The 17,006-nt window shown below is 42.7% G+C and overlaps 1 protein-coding gene across 2 annotated transcripts in view; it reads right to left on the bottom strand.

Annotated features, from left to right (window-relative positions):
* Positions 1 to 5,898: 5,898 nt before the first annotated feature.
* cdh4 (cadherin 4, type 1, R-cadherin (retinal)) overlaps positions 5,899 to 17,006 on the bottom strand; it is a 194,085-nt gene continuing 182,977 nt past the window's right edge. Inside the window, exons 12-17 of one of the 2 annotated variants that reach the window (XM_056401263.1) lie at positions 16,219 to 16,370; positions 12,191 to 12,427; positions 11,190 to 11,423; positions 10,893 to 11,032; positions 8,398 to 8,562; positions 5,899 to 7,815 (exon numbers count right to left, since the gene is read on the bottom strand). In XM_056401263.1, coding sequence (XP_056257238.1) covers positions 7,609 to 7,815; positions 8,398 to 8,562; positions 10,893 to 11,032; positions 11,190 to 11,423; positions 12,191 to 12,427; positions 16,219 to 16,370 — 1,135 coding nt within the window. In that variant the 3' untranslated portion in view covers positions 5,899 to 7,608. The remainder of the gene's footprint in view (positions 7,816 to 8,397; positions 8,563 to 10,892; positions 11,033 to 11,189; positions 11,424 to 12,190; positions 12,428 to 16,218; positions 16,371 to 17,006) is intronic. The other variant, XM_056401273.1, reaches the window with a different exon arrangement.

Here is a 17,006-nt window from a genome sequence, read left to right as displayed (position 1 = left end):
TCCATAAAGAAAGTACATCTATGAGCCACTAGGTGGCAACAGCTCATTTTACCACATCACTGCTGACATGGACTGAAGCTGCATCTCCAGGTTCTTTTTTTTTTTTAGTATATGTTTTGGGGCTTTTGTGCCTTTATTGGACAGGATAGTGGAGAGAGACAGGAAATGAGGAGGCAGAGAGAGGGGGAATGACATGCAGTAAAGGCCGTCCGATGCGGGACTCGAACCGGGGCCAACTGCAGCAAGGACTGTAGCCTCTACACATGGGGCGCCTGCTTAGACCACTACGCCACACGACGCCCCATCTCCAGGTTCTTTATAGTTAAAATTACCTGGTTACATTTGGTTGACTTTGTTGTTCACATGCTCATGTTATTTGTGCTATTCTCAAAACATAGAATACAGACCACAAGGCCAACGTGCCAGGTGCTCTCATTGTCTTTCATTCTGGCATTTTGCAACACATACAACAATTAAAAAGGGAGAAGCAGTCTATATTGTTGATGAAATAAAAGCAGTGTGCTGCTGTGGGAGTGCAGAGCCTGATAAAAGCCAGGCTTTCTGTCATGAACCAGCATGACCCGACAGTCCTTCATGGCATCTCTGTCTGGTGGCGGTGGTGATTCAGGTAAGGCCTCACCCTTTGTGCCTCAGCCCAATCCAATATTTTTCCTAGTAATCCCTCTTCCACTCCTCAACACTGCTGCTCTTTCAGAGTTAAGTCCACATAAGCTCCCACTTGAGTGCCAGAGGCAGAGCAACAACAGGGATGGCGCGGTTGCCTAGCGACGTCTCAGTCACTGCACCTGAGGGTGTTGGGTAAACACCCTGAGCCTGCCAGGGGGAAGAAGGGATAAGTAACACCACTGTTTCTTTCCATGGCATTTATTAAAGGGGGCTGTTATTAATTTGTAACATTCAGGGTTGTCATTTTTGCTTTCACCCCAGGGTGAGATTATATAATAAACCATATCTAAAACAAGTTTATTTATGTGTTTGTGTGTCTGCCGGCACTCACCTGCCTGTGACTGTTCGTCTGTGCTTGGCTGAGGATGCTTTTGTCTTATTCTAGGATTTGACTGCTCTGATAGTGCTTCACAGCCGGGTGTTCCTCTTGCACTTTTATGATAAGTCTCTGGTCTAAAATTCTTTCCTTGTTTACTCTCACAGAGGGGCTCAGTGTTAATGATGGTTAGAGGCAGATGACAGCTCCCCCAACTCCCATTACTTACATGGATCGGAAGGTTATGAAATCCTTTATTAAGGTAAGACCCCTATAGCTAGATGAATAAGAAGGTTGTGATATTTTTTTCATTGACATTACTTTGCAAACCAATGAATTCAAAATTCCACTCATAATCCCACTGTATTCATGCTGTGAGACAAATGCAATACTAAAAGACAGTTAATTAATTTTATCCTTTCAACGCCTCCTTGCATATTGTTGATTAAGCTTTGAGCTTATGAATAAAACTCTCTCCTAGGACGGACATGAGAATGTGATTTGGATGAACTGATGTGGCATAGTGTGATTCAGTGGCTGCCCTTTATCATCCATTAAGATGCACAAAAATCCTGTAGCCAATAACACTTTTATCCTGAAATGACAGAGTGTGATTTTAAGCTTCTTCCGAGGAATCAAACCCTTAAATATAAAATTCAGCAACAGTTCATTAGTTTACACCTCCTCACAGCTCCATTTCATGTGCCTCTGCGCCCTTGTTCCACCCAGGTTAATGCTGACTTTAGGCTTCTTTTGTTATGGGGTCAACCAGGGCGGTCTGCTTTGGCCCGGAGATGCTATAATAAGGCCAGTGTTTATGACTGCTGCTGAAATGGGTTTGTAAGCACGGCTGAACCTGTGAGGTATTGACGCAGGGGTTAATAGCCTGTTGGCCTCTTTAATGGAGCTGAATCAGGTCAGGCAGCAGGCAGTGTCAGCCCACAGGAGAGGAACATCTCCATTTACAAAGTCATCTCCTCTATGAGGCGGCACAGGCACCAAAATGTGTTGAGCATACACACCTGTGGTGCACACAGAGAGATGTGTGATATCATGTTCCTGAACACAGGAACAAACAAAGCTGAGACTCTACACGACACAGGCTGATGTGGAAGTCAAAACGGCCATTTGCATTTTAACCCACTGATCTTTTCTCAAATTGGGGTCAGACTCCTGAAATACCTGCGTGGCTAATGTAAATCCATGTCAGGAGATACTGGTAGTACACTTAAGATGGGAGACATTGAAAAAACTTACCAAGACTAAGAGTCCACAGCCATGAGAGCAGCTCAGTGAAGCTGTACTTAAGCACAGTATCATGTTCGCCATCTCAATTTACAGTCAACATTTGCACTAAACACAAAGTAGAGCGGAGGCATGAGTGTGTTAGAAGAAGTATTAGAAGAACTGAAATTTTGTCCCAATGATTCCACAAAATGAATACACTCCTGAGACGAAAGAAAGAAAAAATCATGTTGACACCACTGGGAAAGTCAGAACGATTCACCATGAATGTACAAAACATGGCAATCCATTCAAAATTCTTTAAGATACAGTATTTCAATCTGGACCAAAGTGGTGCAACAACAAACAGAACCAACACTGCCACCCCCAGAGTCACACCACTCGCCTGGCTGATGGTCAAATGCTTCCACAAAAAAAAAAAAACATCAAATAAAATATCTGCACATTTATAATAAAAACACTAGCAGAGATATAAATGACCAGGACACACCTTCAGGCCAAAAATCTCACCTCTTCCACAAACACTTTTTAAGATTCAGAAAGACACAAATGAATTATGTATGAAAAGTGTTATCTCTTCAGTTAGGACTCACCATGAAGCGTATGCAAATGATGCTCTTTAGACGGAATAAGGAGTTTAAATACATGAGACACATATATAAGATCAGAGTCATAAAACTACGACTAATCAGCTTACATTGGGCACGTGGCCAGATAGGTGTTGTTACTCCCCGTCGTGTTACTGTAATATCATCATTACATTTACAAGACTAATGCTGTTGCACACGTGTGGTGGTCAATTATTTATTCATACTAATGACTGTGCTGTACATCCATTATTCATGCTAAATGTTGGTCTGTCTTACTGGAGTGATGCTGACAGAGGAGAATTGAGGGGCAGATGGGAAGAGAAGCTTGATTGCACCCTGAAGGACACCAGAGACTGACTTGGCTGCAAAGGAATCATCTTTTAGCATTTAGAGATGTAGTCAGTGTCCTGGGGAAGGCACTTAACCTGAGGCTGAAGTGAAGAATAACACCAAGTTGATGAGAGCAGCAGCTCTGCTCGAGGATGCAGCTCGGGTTTCCCACTGCACTCCAGCATGTAATCACACAGAGAGGCTGCTCTCTGCAGAGCTGCTCAGCAGCAGCAGATACATTCATGTGCTTGTGTTGAGGACGTCAAATAACACAAGGGAAAGCCCATGATGCATCATTCATTGTGACGATATTACAGGTGTTCCTGAATGCCACCTACTGGCGACGGGATCCTTGAGCCCCTAAAATGGAGACTTTTGGATTTTTGGCTTTAGTTTGAAAACTCTGGGCATTTGGTGGGCGGGGCTACAGCACCACTACAAACTACTGTACTAGTACAACTTTATATTTTGAGTTTAATAGTATAGCAATGTATTCTATTATCTCAAATTTCTGTATGTTTAACATGTAAAAATGCAATAAGTGAAATAACTAGTAGTTATCAAATCAATGTAGTGAAGTAAAAAGTACAATATATTCCTCTGAGGACTATAAAGTGAGAAATTGTTTTTCGTTATTGTCCACCTTTACTTTTGATAAAATCTACAACAGAAAACAACAGTGATTTGTAGGAAATACTCTTTTTAAATGCTGTTTGATAACACATAGACAGTGTTTCAGCACTGACTGATGTGAGCACCCTGTCTTGTTAATAGCAGAGTGTCTCCACTGGACCAGCCATCCATATCATAAATGGCTGGTCATTAAAAAGTATTCTCTCCCCCACTTGCAGCAGGAACATCAAATTTATTCTGCTGCTTTGATCTCATTTTAGAGTCCTGAAATAGCAGGAGGTTCAGAGAGGTGTCAGCAGAAACGCAGCCAGCAGAGCCAGCCTGTCCTGGGCGGCACCTCAGCTGTAGAGCGACATCAACACTAAACTGTGAACAGTTGATCACGCAGCCAGAATCAGAACCAACATCAGCTGGTGTTTTTCAGATTGGACTGTTCCCAGCACCGACCCAAGAGACCCACTAGAGCTACAGTATGAGGAGAGGAAAGGAAAGGAGCCAGGCTTGGACATGTTTGAAGAGGAGAACTTTATTTACATCACACAGGGCCCTGGCTACGAGCCAGCAGCAAAGCTCTCAGTCCATATACGCCGTTTATCAAGGGGGCAACTTGAGTTTGCTTTCTTCTTTCACCCTGCGTATCCAGCCACACGGAAACCACGTGAACTTCAGCTAAACCCATCAAAGAAACCTCCCCTGAAGTTAATCTCCTTATCTGCTGACCAGCTACGACCAAGACGACTTCTTACCATCTTGATTATTATTTCAGAGCAGTGCAGCCCACCTCTGATGGCTCTCTTATTAACATGGGTCCACAATTCTGTGGGGCCCATAGGAGAATTCATTATTGTACTACTGTAAAGGTTAACTTGGGTTTATTACTGGATGTTCTCATTACTGGGATACTCCAGTGTAGATTAACAAGGGACTCAAAGCATCTCTCATCAACTAGTCCAGTATGCTCCATTAACTCTGCTCACCTCTACCCGTCTTCTTTACCACTCCTCTAATTTGTGACCGTAGAGAACAATACAAGATGAAGCATGACTCTGTTTCACTTCCTCATACTTCACCTTCTTTTTTTCAAAAGCATTTTATAAATGTTATGTATTGTCCCTGCTGTGCTTGGATCTCTCTTCCTTTGCCCCCCCCCCCCCCCCGCTGACCCTCTCTTCCATCCTACTAATCACCTCTCCACACGGCTTACCTGCATCTTGCCACCGCCTCATTTTTCTTCCTCTCTCTTACCGCCTGCCTCTGTGCTTTCTCTCTGGGTGTCTCATTAAAGGCGCTCTATCTAATGAGATTACGCCGTGGGGATTAATGGTGTGGCTAATTGATAGACACACAGCCGGAGAGGATTAAAACCCTTTAAGTCCCCAGTGGGTTTTTTGGCACTTCAGCTGACTAATTGAAATCACAGGATTGGACACAAATATAGTTCCTGACCCCATACACTGCTGTAATGCTCCTTGGTCTGAGATGCAATAAAAGAACAAATAGTGAGTGTTTTATTAGAAAATGAAACCATATCCAAACAATAGGGTCAAAGATTAACTGTGTAAATCCAAAGGGAGTCTGTTCTGCTTCATGACTTCCTCTAACACTTAAAAATACATTATTCTACTCTAAAAAGAAAAATTGACTAAAATGCCTCAGAGCACAAATACAAACCAATCATTTCATGAACAAACACAGTTGGAAAAGCCACTATGTGTTGAATTTTTATGTGATTATAGCACATTTAAAATGAATTTGATGGCGCAAGTGTTTGCAGAAACAATCTGGGTGAAAAGCGATGCAGTATCGCTGTCGTTTTCGGCCCATTTATCAACAGGACTGTTGTCTGCCACACACGGTCCTTTTTCTGGTCCTGCCAATGCAGCGCGCAAATGTCAGAAATGTTTAAATCCTGCACACAGTGGCTCTAGCTCGACATTATCTGAGATAAAGCTGTAATAAATAATGATTTCAAAGATCACGGAGGCCCGTTGTAATGTAAAGCTTTGAGTGATATCTGAGTTATATTTGAAATAGATGAACCAACCCGGCTGTGAAGACCTGATCATGATGCGAGGAGGGAATACTGAGAAAAAGATGTCACGTTTTCAAAACATGTCTTGTTTATTTTCTAAAGCACACATCCAGTATCTAGATGAATGAGTAAAAGAATTCCAATACACTGAATAATAGAACAACTATCAGCAGGCATGGCTAATGAACCTTCCACTGCCCCGGGGCCAGAGGCCAACAGGAGGAACACATCTGTCAGACAATACAGAGTGAGAGGGGAAGGCTGTGTTTTATATAGAAAAGGAGTGTAACAGCGTTTTTAGAAATGGAAAAATAAGAGAAAAACTCAAATGGAAAATGTATAAGCAGGCATCTTAAAAAATGGAATTATGCTTCAACAGAAGACAAAGAAACAAAACAATCCACATATTAAAAATGAACAGGCCAAAAATCCCCTAAGCCCAATGAAGAGCCAGAGAGAGAGAGCAGCAACGTTTATGTCATCAATACTTCAAAAATAGGTATCTTACAGTATTTTTATTTTCTCAGTGTCTTTATACAGAGTATATTCATATAGTTTCTGCTGACTATTTTCACATTCTCACCACATAGTAACAAGTGCTTTGAGTAAAACATTTTGAAAAAAAAATCATGCACCTTTTAATAGTTTTGTTGGCCTATAAAAAACGGGAATGTTCAAGGCGACAAAAAAATCTCTCTCAAATGCCTTTGTCCCTAGTCGTTTCAAGTACCACTTTTCTTACACTGTCTGACTAATCAGATCATGCCTACATAAGCTTTACACTGTGGAGAAAGCAACACAAAACCATACATGGCAGGCAAGCGTCTCAACATAAAGGCCTAAACTCATGAGTCCACAGAGGAAAGGCAGGCATTCTCCACTAAATTAGAAAACCCCCACATATATAAAAATGGTCTCACACAATGTCAGTGTGTCGCTGTAGTTGTGTTAACAGGTGATGCTTGTGAAAGTCGAACTGAGCAGGTCCTTGGAGAAGAGGGTTGCCTTCACCCAAAACGACTCTTATTGGCGTCTTTTAGGCCATAATTCACTGGGTTATGATGTCCGATAGTCTGCCCTGGTTGTGTGCTTCCCTCCTGGGACTGGCTGCTGGGGTTGTTCATCTGCACCACTGTGAGGGGGAGAGGAGAGTGACAGGCAGGGCTGGTTTTAGGAGCGCAGGGGGCCGACGAGAGAACGTACCTCCACTGTACTGCACAAATGGCAACCGATCCTGAGATAGCAGGAGTCTGATACAAAAACACACCACAAAAGGCACTTTATAAAATGACAGTGCTTCTGTTCTAAGGAAATTCAAGTTGACAGTGAAAGAGAGAGTCAGAGAGCGTCTTCCCAAAAAACATTCTCTTCAGTGTGAGACTAAAGCAAGAGATGGTTTTGTTTTAACAATCAATCAAAGCACTAATTCATTACTTGTGTCTCTCACGACCGCCTTGATTTGTCCCCAGAGAGCTCCGGGTCCAGCGAGGTGAGAGAACAACGAAAAGAAGAAAAAAAAAAAACATCACACTACAAACTCGCCACTAAAAAATATAAAGCCAGAATACAGTTGCGTTGCAGCGGAATTCATGTTAGCAGGCTTGGTCGCTGTGAGCAAACTAACACAGCCCATGTAAGGGTCCATTCCTCACACGTCTACCATGGAGCCTGCGTCATGTTCTTGGCCCCTGCCCGTGGTCTCCGGGAGCATCCATCCATCCGACCCTGCCTCTCACGACCCCCGCCGCAGCCCCGCCCAGCCCCCCGCTCCACTCTCAGTCATCGTCCCCTCCCCCATAGAGGTCGGCCAGCTTCTTGAAGCGAGGGCCCCAGTCGTTGAGGTAGTCGTAGTCCTGGTCCCCTGAGCTGGTGGAGTTGAGCGAGCTGACGGATCCGGCAGTTGAACCGCTGCCCTCATAGTCGAACACCAGCAGGGAGTCGTAGGGAGGAGCTGTGGGGTCGTTGTCTGCCGCCCTCAGACCCTGGAGACGCAAAGACAAGGAAGACAGAAAAGATCTTCAACCCCCACTCTGAGTTCTAGTACAGTACCTCCTGTTCTGTGAGGTCTGACCTACTGTATCAGGATGGTTGAGTCAGACTGGATTCAGGCCAGCTGCTGCGCTTCACTAACAATATAATGGAGGTGTTGATTTTTCACAAACTAACAGGTGCAGGGTGCCAGACTGTAAATGTTGCAGTAAACTTTGTCTTATCAGGCTCACCCATCCATCAGGGCTTTAATGTCCCATGATGCTCTGAATGCTGTTTCAGAGCCAGACATTGAGCTGTGTCCAGTGGCCAAATACAGTATTTCCAGCAGTGACAGGAATACAATTCTGTAGAAAACAAAGTGAATCCCTGCATGTCTCTCTTGAAATATTTCAAGATAATCAATTCTGGTCATCGACGATCCAAAAAAAAAACTTCAAAATTCATGAGCCCTATATTTGACTCAGTCAGTGAGGGAACATTAACAGCCTGTGATCACCTGCTTGACTGTCTAGCTTATAAACAGAAACAGTTAACGAAACACCGAAACATCTCTCCTCCGTTCTCCTGCTTACATCATTGATGAAGTCTCCTATGTCTCCAGGGTGGGGCAGACTGGGTCTGACGGGGTACTGCGACTCAGTGATCACAGGCCTCTCGTCCACCCTGCGCACCCCCGCCGGCTTATTGATGATGTGGTCCAGAGACTCGGGCTGCTGCAGCTGGCTCAGGTCATAGTCCTAAGTGAAAGCCATGGAGGGGAAAGGTGAGAGTCAGTTTGGTGATGCGGTTTATCATCATTATCTAAATATCACCTGTTTCAAACCTGTTTCTCTAACTGCAGGAGTTGAAACTGTGTGATCAGGCTCAGTTTTCATGTTGGAGTTTATTTTCTGGTCAGGTCTCATTGTTCGCCCTCACAGTCACACACACTTTGATGTGTGTTCCTATTCAGACTGCGAGCGCACAGGACTGACCTGCTGTGAAATCTGTACTACAGGACTTTCTAAAAAAAATATTTGAGCTCCTTTGTAAATGTGCACTGCTGCAGACTTCAGCTGTGTCCATGTTACATACTAATTCTACACAGTTTTGACTCTAACTAACTGGACAAGTGTAAAGTTTTAGCAGTTAGACACAGTAACGAGAAACAACACAATATTTGTGATGTTAGATGTCCATCAAACTACCAGTTAAACTTTATAAACAGAAAGAAAAAACATCTTTCTTAAGACTGATTACTCATTTCTGTTTTCTCAACAACCAAAAGTTATTTCAATTTCTTTCTGGCTGAGTAGCTCCTCCATTTCCTTTGTGCATTGCATTGTGGGAGAATAGAGTGCATAAAAAGCACACTCAAAAACAAACATCGACCATTCTTAGTACACATGCTGTCTGCTTTGAGTTTACTTTTGTATTGATGTTTTGTCTATTTCCCAGTGTGAACACACTACATGCAAGAAACCTGCTTAGAACTAGTAACAAGTCATAGCGCTATAATGTGAAAAACAAGTCTGCAATGATCAAAACCACTGAAATAGTTTTCAGTGGTTTGAGCATTACTCTTAAAGCATGTGGAGCTTGTGCCCCCCATGCATCAGTCAACATGCTCTCTCCTTCTCTGTCTTGCTCTCTCAGGAACACACACACACACACACACACACACACACACACACACACACACACACACACACACACACACACACACACACGCGAGCCCTCAGTCTGCTTTATGTGCAAATTACTCTGAATGAACAGTGCTGTTAATACACATCTATTGTTTACAATTGTTGCTTTTATTTCTATCCATTTTTAAGATGTTCAGCCATATGTTGGAAATACAAAGAGCAGGTTGTTGATGAACAGCTCTCCTGCAGCTGATAAAGACATGCACCTTCTAAGTCCTCAAACAGATGCTTAAGAGTGATAATATGCTTATATGCACTGCAGCCACGTGATGCATGTGTTTGTTGATGTACTAGATACCTGATGTGTGTGTGGGTGTTGGAAAACAGCAGGTATCAAAAAAGGGCATTATTAATAACAAATTTCTGAATTAATCAAAGGTGTCGGAGCTTACAATTATTGTTTTTTATTTATGTATAAAATAATATTAGGCAAGAGCATGTGGTGTGTAGTAGGTGTATAACTAAAAAAAGCTTGTTCAACAGCATTTCTGAGCAGAAATAGGGCTCATCATATTAAAAGAGCTGCACAGGCGTGGAATTCAAGCCAAGCCGCTTTTCAGCCCCAGTACTTGTTGGAGGGCAGAGGGCAGATTGCCGCCTGAAAACACACTCACTCGCTTTTACAAAAATATGTTCTCACTCTGCAGTCCAGCTGAATTACGCTTGCCAAGTCATGTTCACGGCTAATTTTGAAACTGTGGTACACACTCTAATTTTCTGTCTCACTTTTGTGGAATTTTATTTTATTACGTTGAAGGAGCTAATTACTGAGCTTCGGATGAGGAAAGAGGCAGCCTCACCAATTTACAGCAACATTCAGCAGGTTGAAATTTTCCATTTGCAAATATCTGGAGGGTTCACGCTGATGTGAGATTGAACTGGTCAGAAAATGTTGAAGCTGTGTTTTAAAAGGCCAGGTCAGGTTATATTTAAAATGTCTGGGTCCAGCAGTGGTTTCACTTCTGACTCATTAGAAATTGTTTTGCAGGAAAGAACCAGGAGCAAAGTTTGAAATACAAAATATAAGCAAAGACGCTCCACGGCTCAGTGCTGTGAAAACCTGGTCCTCACATGTGATGCTTGTTTTCTGACATATGGGCTGTAATTTCCACATAACTGTAAAGGTCAATGGTTTATTCTGAAAATTTCATCTCATAACCATTAACTATTTTACTTCTGTTGCCTCACTTACGGTCAGCTTTTATTTCTTCATCATGAAGCTGCAACTCTCAGACAATTTATCTGCACTTGACAATTGTAGTAATCTAATCAATTGGATCAGTTCCTTACCATCTGCAAGAGACAGTAAATACCACAAGATGCCACTGCTGGTTAACAGCTGTTGACTTTGGTACAGTATATTTACTGACTACAAGGAATACCTGGTCCTCCTCTCCTCCTCCCTCCTCATCGTACTTGAGGATGTTGTCTCTGACATCGTCCTCAGGGTCGATCAGCAGGGGCTTCGCCTGCCGCTCCTTCTCTCTGCGCTTCATCCACACCACAAACAGCAGAACCATGCCTGAGAGAAAAAGAAATGATATTATAACAGTCACACGTAGACACAAGATTTGCTTTATGAGCAGCACTAAATTCTGTCATTTTTATGATGTATAATACATAGAAATGCACCGATCCAGTCGTGTTTAGGTTTGACTTTTCCTCTGTGTTGCACTCACTGAGCAGCACGATGATGCAGATGAGTATGGCAATGATGGCCCCGGTGCCGAGGCCGGCAGCTGCTACAGCCCCTGTGGCGCTGCAGTCCCCGTTATCGTCACAGGGACAAACTTTGACTCTGATCACAGAGCGGTTGGACAGAGGAGGGTTCCCAGAGTCGGACACGATGATGGGGATCTCGTACATACCTGCGTCCAGGTAAGGAATCCTGAGCCTGAGCTGAGCATAGTCACCTGGAGTGTGGGAGTGAGGCAGTATTGGTGGTAGGAAGTGAAGAAGCATTACAAGATGGAGGGCAGTGAGTGGGGGGGGGGAGACATAGAGGAGGTGGAGAAGAGGAAGAAGGGGAAAACAAGATTAGACAGTGTACTGCAGAGAAATTACATTTTGTTTACTGCAGGATATCATGTCCTGGTGCGTAGGTATGAGTGAATGACACACCAAATAAAAGCTGCAACCAAACAAACTGCCAGCAATCATTCTGACATGTGTGTATGCAAGGAGGCATTAAAAAGAAAAAGTAATGTGTAACCTTCAGCATCTATCACTCAGTCAAGCTAAGAAAAGAGGCTCGATGGGAGAGGGATCCAGGTATATGATCAGATTTGTCCTCAAGACAACTGCTGTGATACATCCATCTGGGTGGATTTGGTGACAGATCGGTTGCTCGGGGGACAGAGAGATGAATGGATCTCATTTATCACAAACACGAGATGATACGTCAGCACTGGATAGCACCCGTTTCTCTCACTGTGTGCGTTGTGAGTCATTTTGTTAAACTTGGACTCTCTCACAGCTTACAGCAAGCCCCGGTCCCCCGATTGATGTCGCCACTTATTCTGCAGAGGGGTTTTGCATCCTATCTGTTAAGTTTATGATTTCATTCAGCTCGGGATGCTGAATGGTCATATGTCATTCCTCCATACCTCCTAAATTTTACATCACATGTTTATTTCCTGAATTCTAACTCTATGAAAGACAATGTACAGCATTTAGTTACCACTCAGCCTGGAGATGGTCCAGTTGCGGCGAACGCTTGAGGGAAAAGAAGGCAGCTCAAAGACAAAGGGTCCCACGTTGGGGTCGGCGTCAGCGTCTGATGCGGTGATGTTGATCCTGGAGTTGGGGCGTGCACGCTCGCACACTTGGGCCTCCCGGGGTATCAGCACCGGAGCGTTGTCGTTCACGTCGATAAGGTAGATCTGGAGGGTTCCTGTCCCACTGGCTTGAGGCGAACCTGAGGGGAGGCGAGGGGAAAGAGAGAAGGAGGAGGTGGTGAGATTATGATAAAGATGGAGAGGAGTGAATAGGGGCTTGGCAGAGGAGTAAAGATGAAATGACTGGAGGTGGAGCAAGAAGCAGGAAGAGGGAGTGTGATGAAAAAGCTACAGAAGAATGCAAAACAATACTTCCATGTCAGTGACATTTTTCCAGCTGATTCATGTGTAGGAGTGAGAAAATGAGGCGTACAAGCACAGAAACAACTGTGAATAAAAAATGTTTTGTTTACCGAGAGGCTGAAAGTGGAGGAACAATACTGTATACATTTGTAGTGGAGCACCCAAACAAAACAACCAGAACAAATGAAAAGACACACAATGTTTCAGTCCCTTTGTTCAGAACCGGGTGCTTCCTGAAAAGGCTGAGGAGAGACTCATATTGGAGGGGACGACGCTCACATAAAGATTGCTTTTATCTGCACCCTGAAAAAGCCACTGGGAAGAGACTCAGACACTAACCCTTCACTGCATCCAGCAGAACAAGCTCATCATGACATACTCAGGGGTTTTTTTATGATTCATGACCAGGACAGAACCGAATCAGGTTCAAGGAGACACATTTGTGATGTATCATGCAGTGTTAAGAGCAAAACCTCTAATGTGCTTTGATTACAGCAGACACAGTAAGTGAACTGCACTTATACTGACTGATAAATGTTGTTTTTCTGCTGATGTTTCTGCTGGTGCTGCTCCAACACCGTGCAGGGAATAAGCCCCTCTGGTTTTTTTAAGCGCACCACTTGCCTTCAAAAAGAAACATGAACTCGAAGTTGTTCTGCTGGTCTGTTTCAAGTCGGTGCAACTTGAAACTGACCAACAAAAGCAGTGAAAACATTTGTAATGAGGTTTAACTAAAGTTGAAGTTAAATATTTAACCACTGGACTGTTTTGATTCCTGACTGATGAAATGATCAGAGAACATCTCTTTAAAAATTCCATATATCAATGCATTCAATCGTTTTTGTTGAATAAAGGCCCTGAAAACATATTTTCTCATTCAGCTTGTTTCTCTGAGGGTCATTTCACATGCAAGATAATCTCCGCAGTTTGGTTCATCTCAGGGGTTTAAAGTTGAAGGGACTCAGTTGAAAAAAAAAGTGAGGTCATGTATTTTCATGCAACAATCACATTTTAGAAATATTTGAATCAAAATGTGACAATTGAGATAAACACATAGGCAGACTAACAATGATGGAGACACTGATTTTAAAGAAATAGAACATAATTGGAGTCAGTTTTAAGCGATTGGACTTTCTTTGCACAGTTAATTGATAAGTGAAATTACTCAAATAAAACCAGTGGATGTGACCAGATAATTATTACAACCACCACTAACTTTACTCCAGTACTGTTTGAGTACAAACTCAACGTACCTGTGCTTCACTTTATTATTCTAATATTTTGAATGACACTACATTTAAGAGGGAAATATTGTACAACAACTCCATTAGTATTATTATACATTAGCTACCAGCTATTTCAAAGATTAAGATTTTACACGAAAAACATATCTGCTTCTTATATATGATGATTCATTAGGTTATAGTATGCTGTATATCCATCCATGAGCTATACTGCTTATCCTTTGGATGGTTGCAGGGGGGCCGGAGCCAGTCCCAGCTGACAGTATGCCCTACAGCCATTTACAAAGCAATATATGAAGAATTAGCTTCACCTCAACCAGTTGAGGCAGTGGGGTTAGGTCATATGGGTAAAATCAATATTATGATATTTGTCCAAAGTATGAAAAATCACAGGTGAAATAATCCAACCGAAATTCAACATAATAAACTGTGCTCCACCGTTATGAATTAATCCGACAAACCCTTTTATACATGTATGTAAATCAACAACTATGATTAAAATTTACTCAGTCATTAACTCATCTCAGAGTGTGAAAGCAAAGCAAGTTTATTCATTTTTCACAATGAGATTCCACTCGCACTTGATCAAGGATAGTACTGAATTAATACATGACATAACATCACAACCCCAAACTACAGATGAAGAAAATATGTGCACTGCTCAGTTGAATAAAACAGACTGCAATGATATATTGTGGCCTTGATATTCAGTTGACAACCCCCTGCACGCAGACTGTCAGCAAGCTGGACTAAATTACTGATGCAGTGCACCACAGATAGTTCACCGCAGTAGCTCATCAGTGTTGGATTTCAACTTCTTTCCCTCTGTCAGACAGTAACTTAGTGCATCAACTATGTAAAGGTCTGTTGCCCTGGGTCCCAAGGCCCATCGACCGTCTTGTCGGTTATGATTGGCTGGGTGCTTTGTTGCTTCTTACGCTTCGCTTGAATAGAATAAGTAAAGAGAATTTCAATCAAAGTGGAATATATCCCCTGGTTGACACTGGGCTCTAGAATCAATTGGCAGTCAACACTTTCAGCTTAAGTTGGTGTGCTTCAGGGCAACCAATCCCTCATTTCTCACTGGGGTAAAAACACCTGGGTCCCACCCACTTACACAGAGAGCAAGTACATCCATTTGTAGAGCCTTAGTTCTTTAGCTGCATACACTGTTGCAGTTTCTGAGGCTGATACTCAAGACCCTCATTGACAGATATTATTCTCAGTTGTTTTTTTTCTACATGGAGACAGGGCGCTGACCGGCAGTGCATACTTATACACAGTATACTGTATACAGTACAGTATATGAACAAACCATTACATTCTTTTACGGTTCACCCACACTACAGGGTGTTTGTGGAAAATCCACAGCTGTCTGTTCTGCTTTTGTGTTGCTCTAAAGGATTTTAATATCAAGTGAAATAAAAAATCTGCCTCAGTTTGTTACAAACAACAACTTATTAGAGCTAACTTATGTCATCCATTAGACCTATGTAAACTGGCATTAGCCTTTGTCAAATACACAGAGTGACAAGACAGACAACATCAAACAGTTTCTTTACTGTTGAGGTGAGGCGTACTGAGGTGATTGAAACAGCTTACAGGGCTGTTTGTAACCCGACACTCTAATGTCAAGAGAAACAAGTGACAGCACAACAGCTTCTCCGAAGGTACAGACTGAATATATAAATCATTATGTTTGATAATGTCATCTTAGTTTTAGATGAACAGAGTCTAAACAGTGAGAGATATGCCTGAGTAATGTGTTACTAGATTATGTTGTGGCCCATTATGACAACCGCTACATTCATCCATCCCCTGCCTGTGCTACTTTCACTATGACGATGAACGATGATGAAAAATATTAAAAAACAGCTTCTTTTTCAGTCATAGGACGCTGGATGTATTATCATCAACGTTAAAAAATTGCAATTTTTTCATAATTTTGTTAAAAATGAACAAGACTTAAAGTATACAAGCATGCTGGCAGCTCTGTGAATGCTGTACATGTGGAGCATTCACATGCTCCTTGGATGGTCCCATTTCTGCATGTGCTTTTAAGTGGAAATGTGGAAAGAACGCTACACACTTCATCTTGACGGGGAACAATTCACATGTCAATCCATTCAATATTTCTCCAGATCTTTCAGTCAAAAGCACGACTGTTGTCTTCTTGGTGGCGCTAGAGGAAAAGTCAAGGGATCACTGGTCTTTAGGAGACATCCTGTGGAGACCACGAATGTCTGAACCGAACATCTGGACCAAAGTGGTGGACCAACAGACAGTGCTGTCCCTACAGCCTCGCTGTTAATAACTCTGTATTGCGCTGTATGTGGCCCTCTGTTTATCAAATCATCACGACACACACAATCATCCTGACTTACCAGACTTACCATTGTCGAATGCCAGGAATGTGGCCTCATACACGTTGTTTTTGACGTACATGGACTCTCGGTCCAGCAGAGCCATGGTGGTGATCTGACCATTGGTCCTGTTGATCTTCAGCCAGTTAGCTGGGTCTGACAGCTTGGAGTACCTGTACACACACACACACACACACACACACATATACACACATACCACACACACACACCACACACACACACACACACACACACACACACACACACACACACACACACACACAGACAGAAGGTTCATTAAATACCAACATACTCCAGAAATTAACTTTTGCAGCCAAACTGTTACTTGAATTCCAGCAGCTCTGAACCTTTTATTTGTGGAAGCACCCATTATCATGTTCAATGTTCATTACCATAATAAGCAATACCAGCCAAGCACCTTTGAAATATTACAGTGACATGGAGAGCGGAACATATGTTCACTGAGCTTATCATAACAGCAGCTCATTAGCATGAAGACCGATGAAAACCTGATCCCATATGCAGAACAGCCAGGCGAGGCTCTTAACAACTTCACTGCTCTTTGTACCCACACAACTGCCACAGCAACTCTCATCACTGTCACCGGTCGATACATCAACGGAGTGGAAAGTGACAGCTGGAATTAAAGTCTCTATATCCCATTAACAACCATGACGAGTCTTAGCATCCGACTGAGCGTAGGAAGTGCCTGTCTCTCAGTTTTAGTGAGAAATGGTTAATTGTAGACAAGCAAGAAGTTTCACCATCAAGGAGATGGTCAGCGTGTC

Source organism: Seriola aureovittata, chromosome 2, assembly GCF_021018895.1.
Source record: "Seriola aureovittata isolate HTS-2021-v1 ecotype China chromosome 2, ASM2101889v1, whole genome shotgun sequence".
Taxonomy (NCBI): domain Eukaryota; kingdom Metazoa; phylum Chordata; class Actinopteri; order Carangiformes; family Carangidae; genus Seriola; species Seriola aureovittata.
This window is presented reverse-complemented; position numbering and strand designations above follow the sequence as displayed.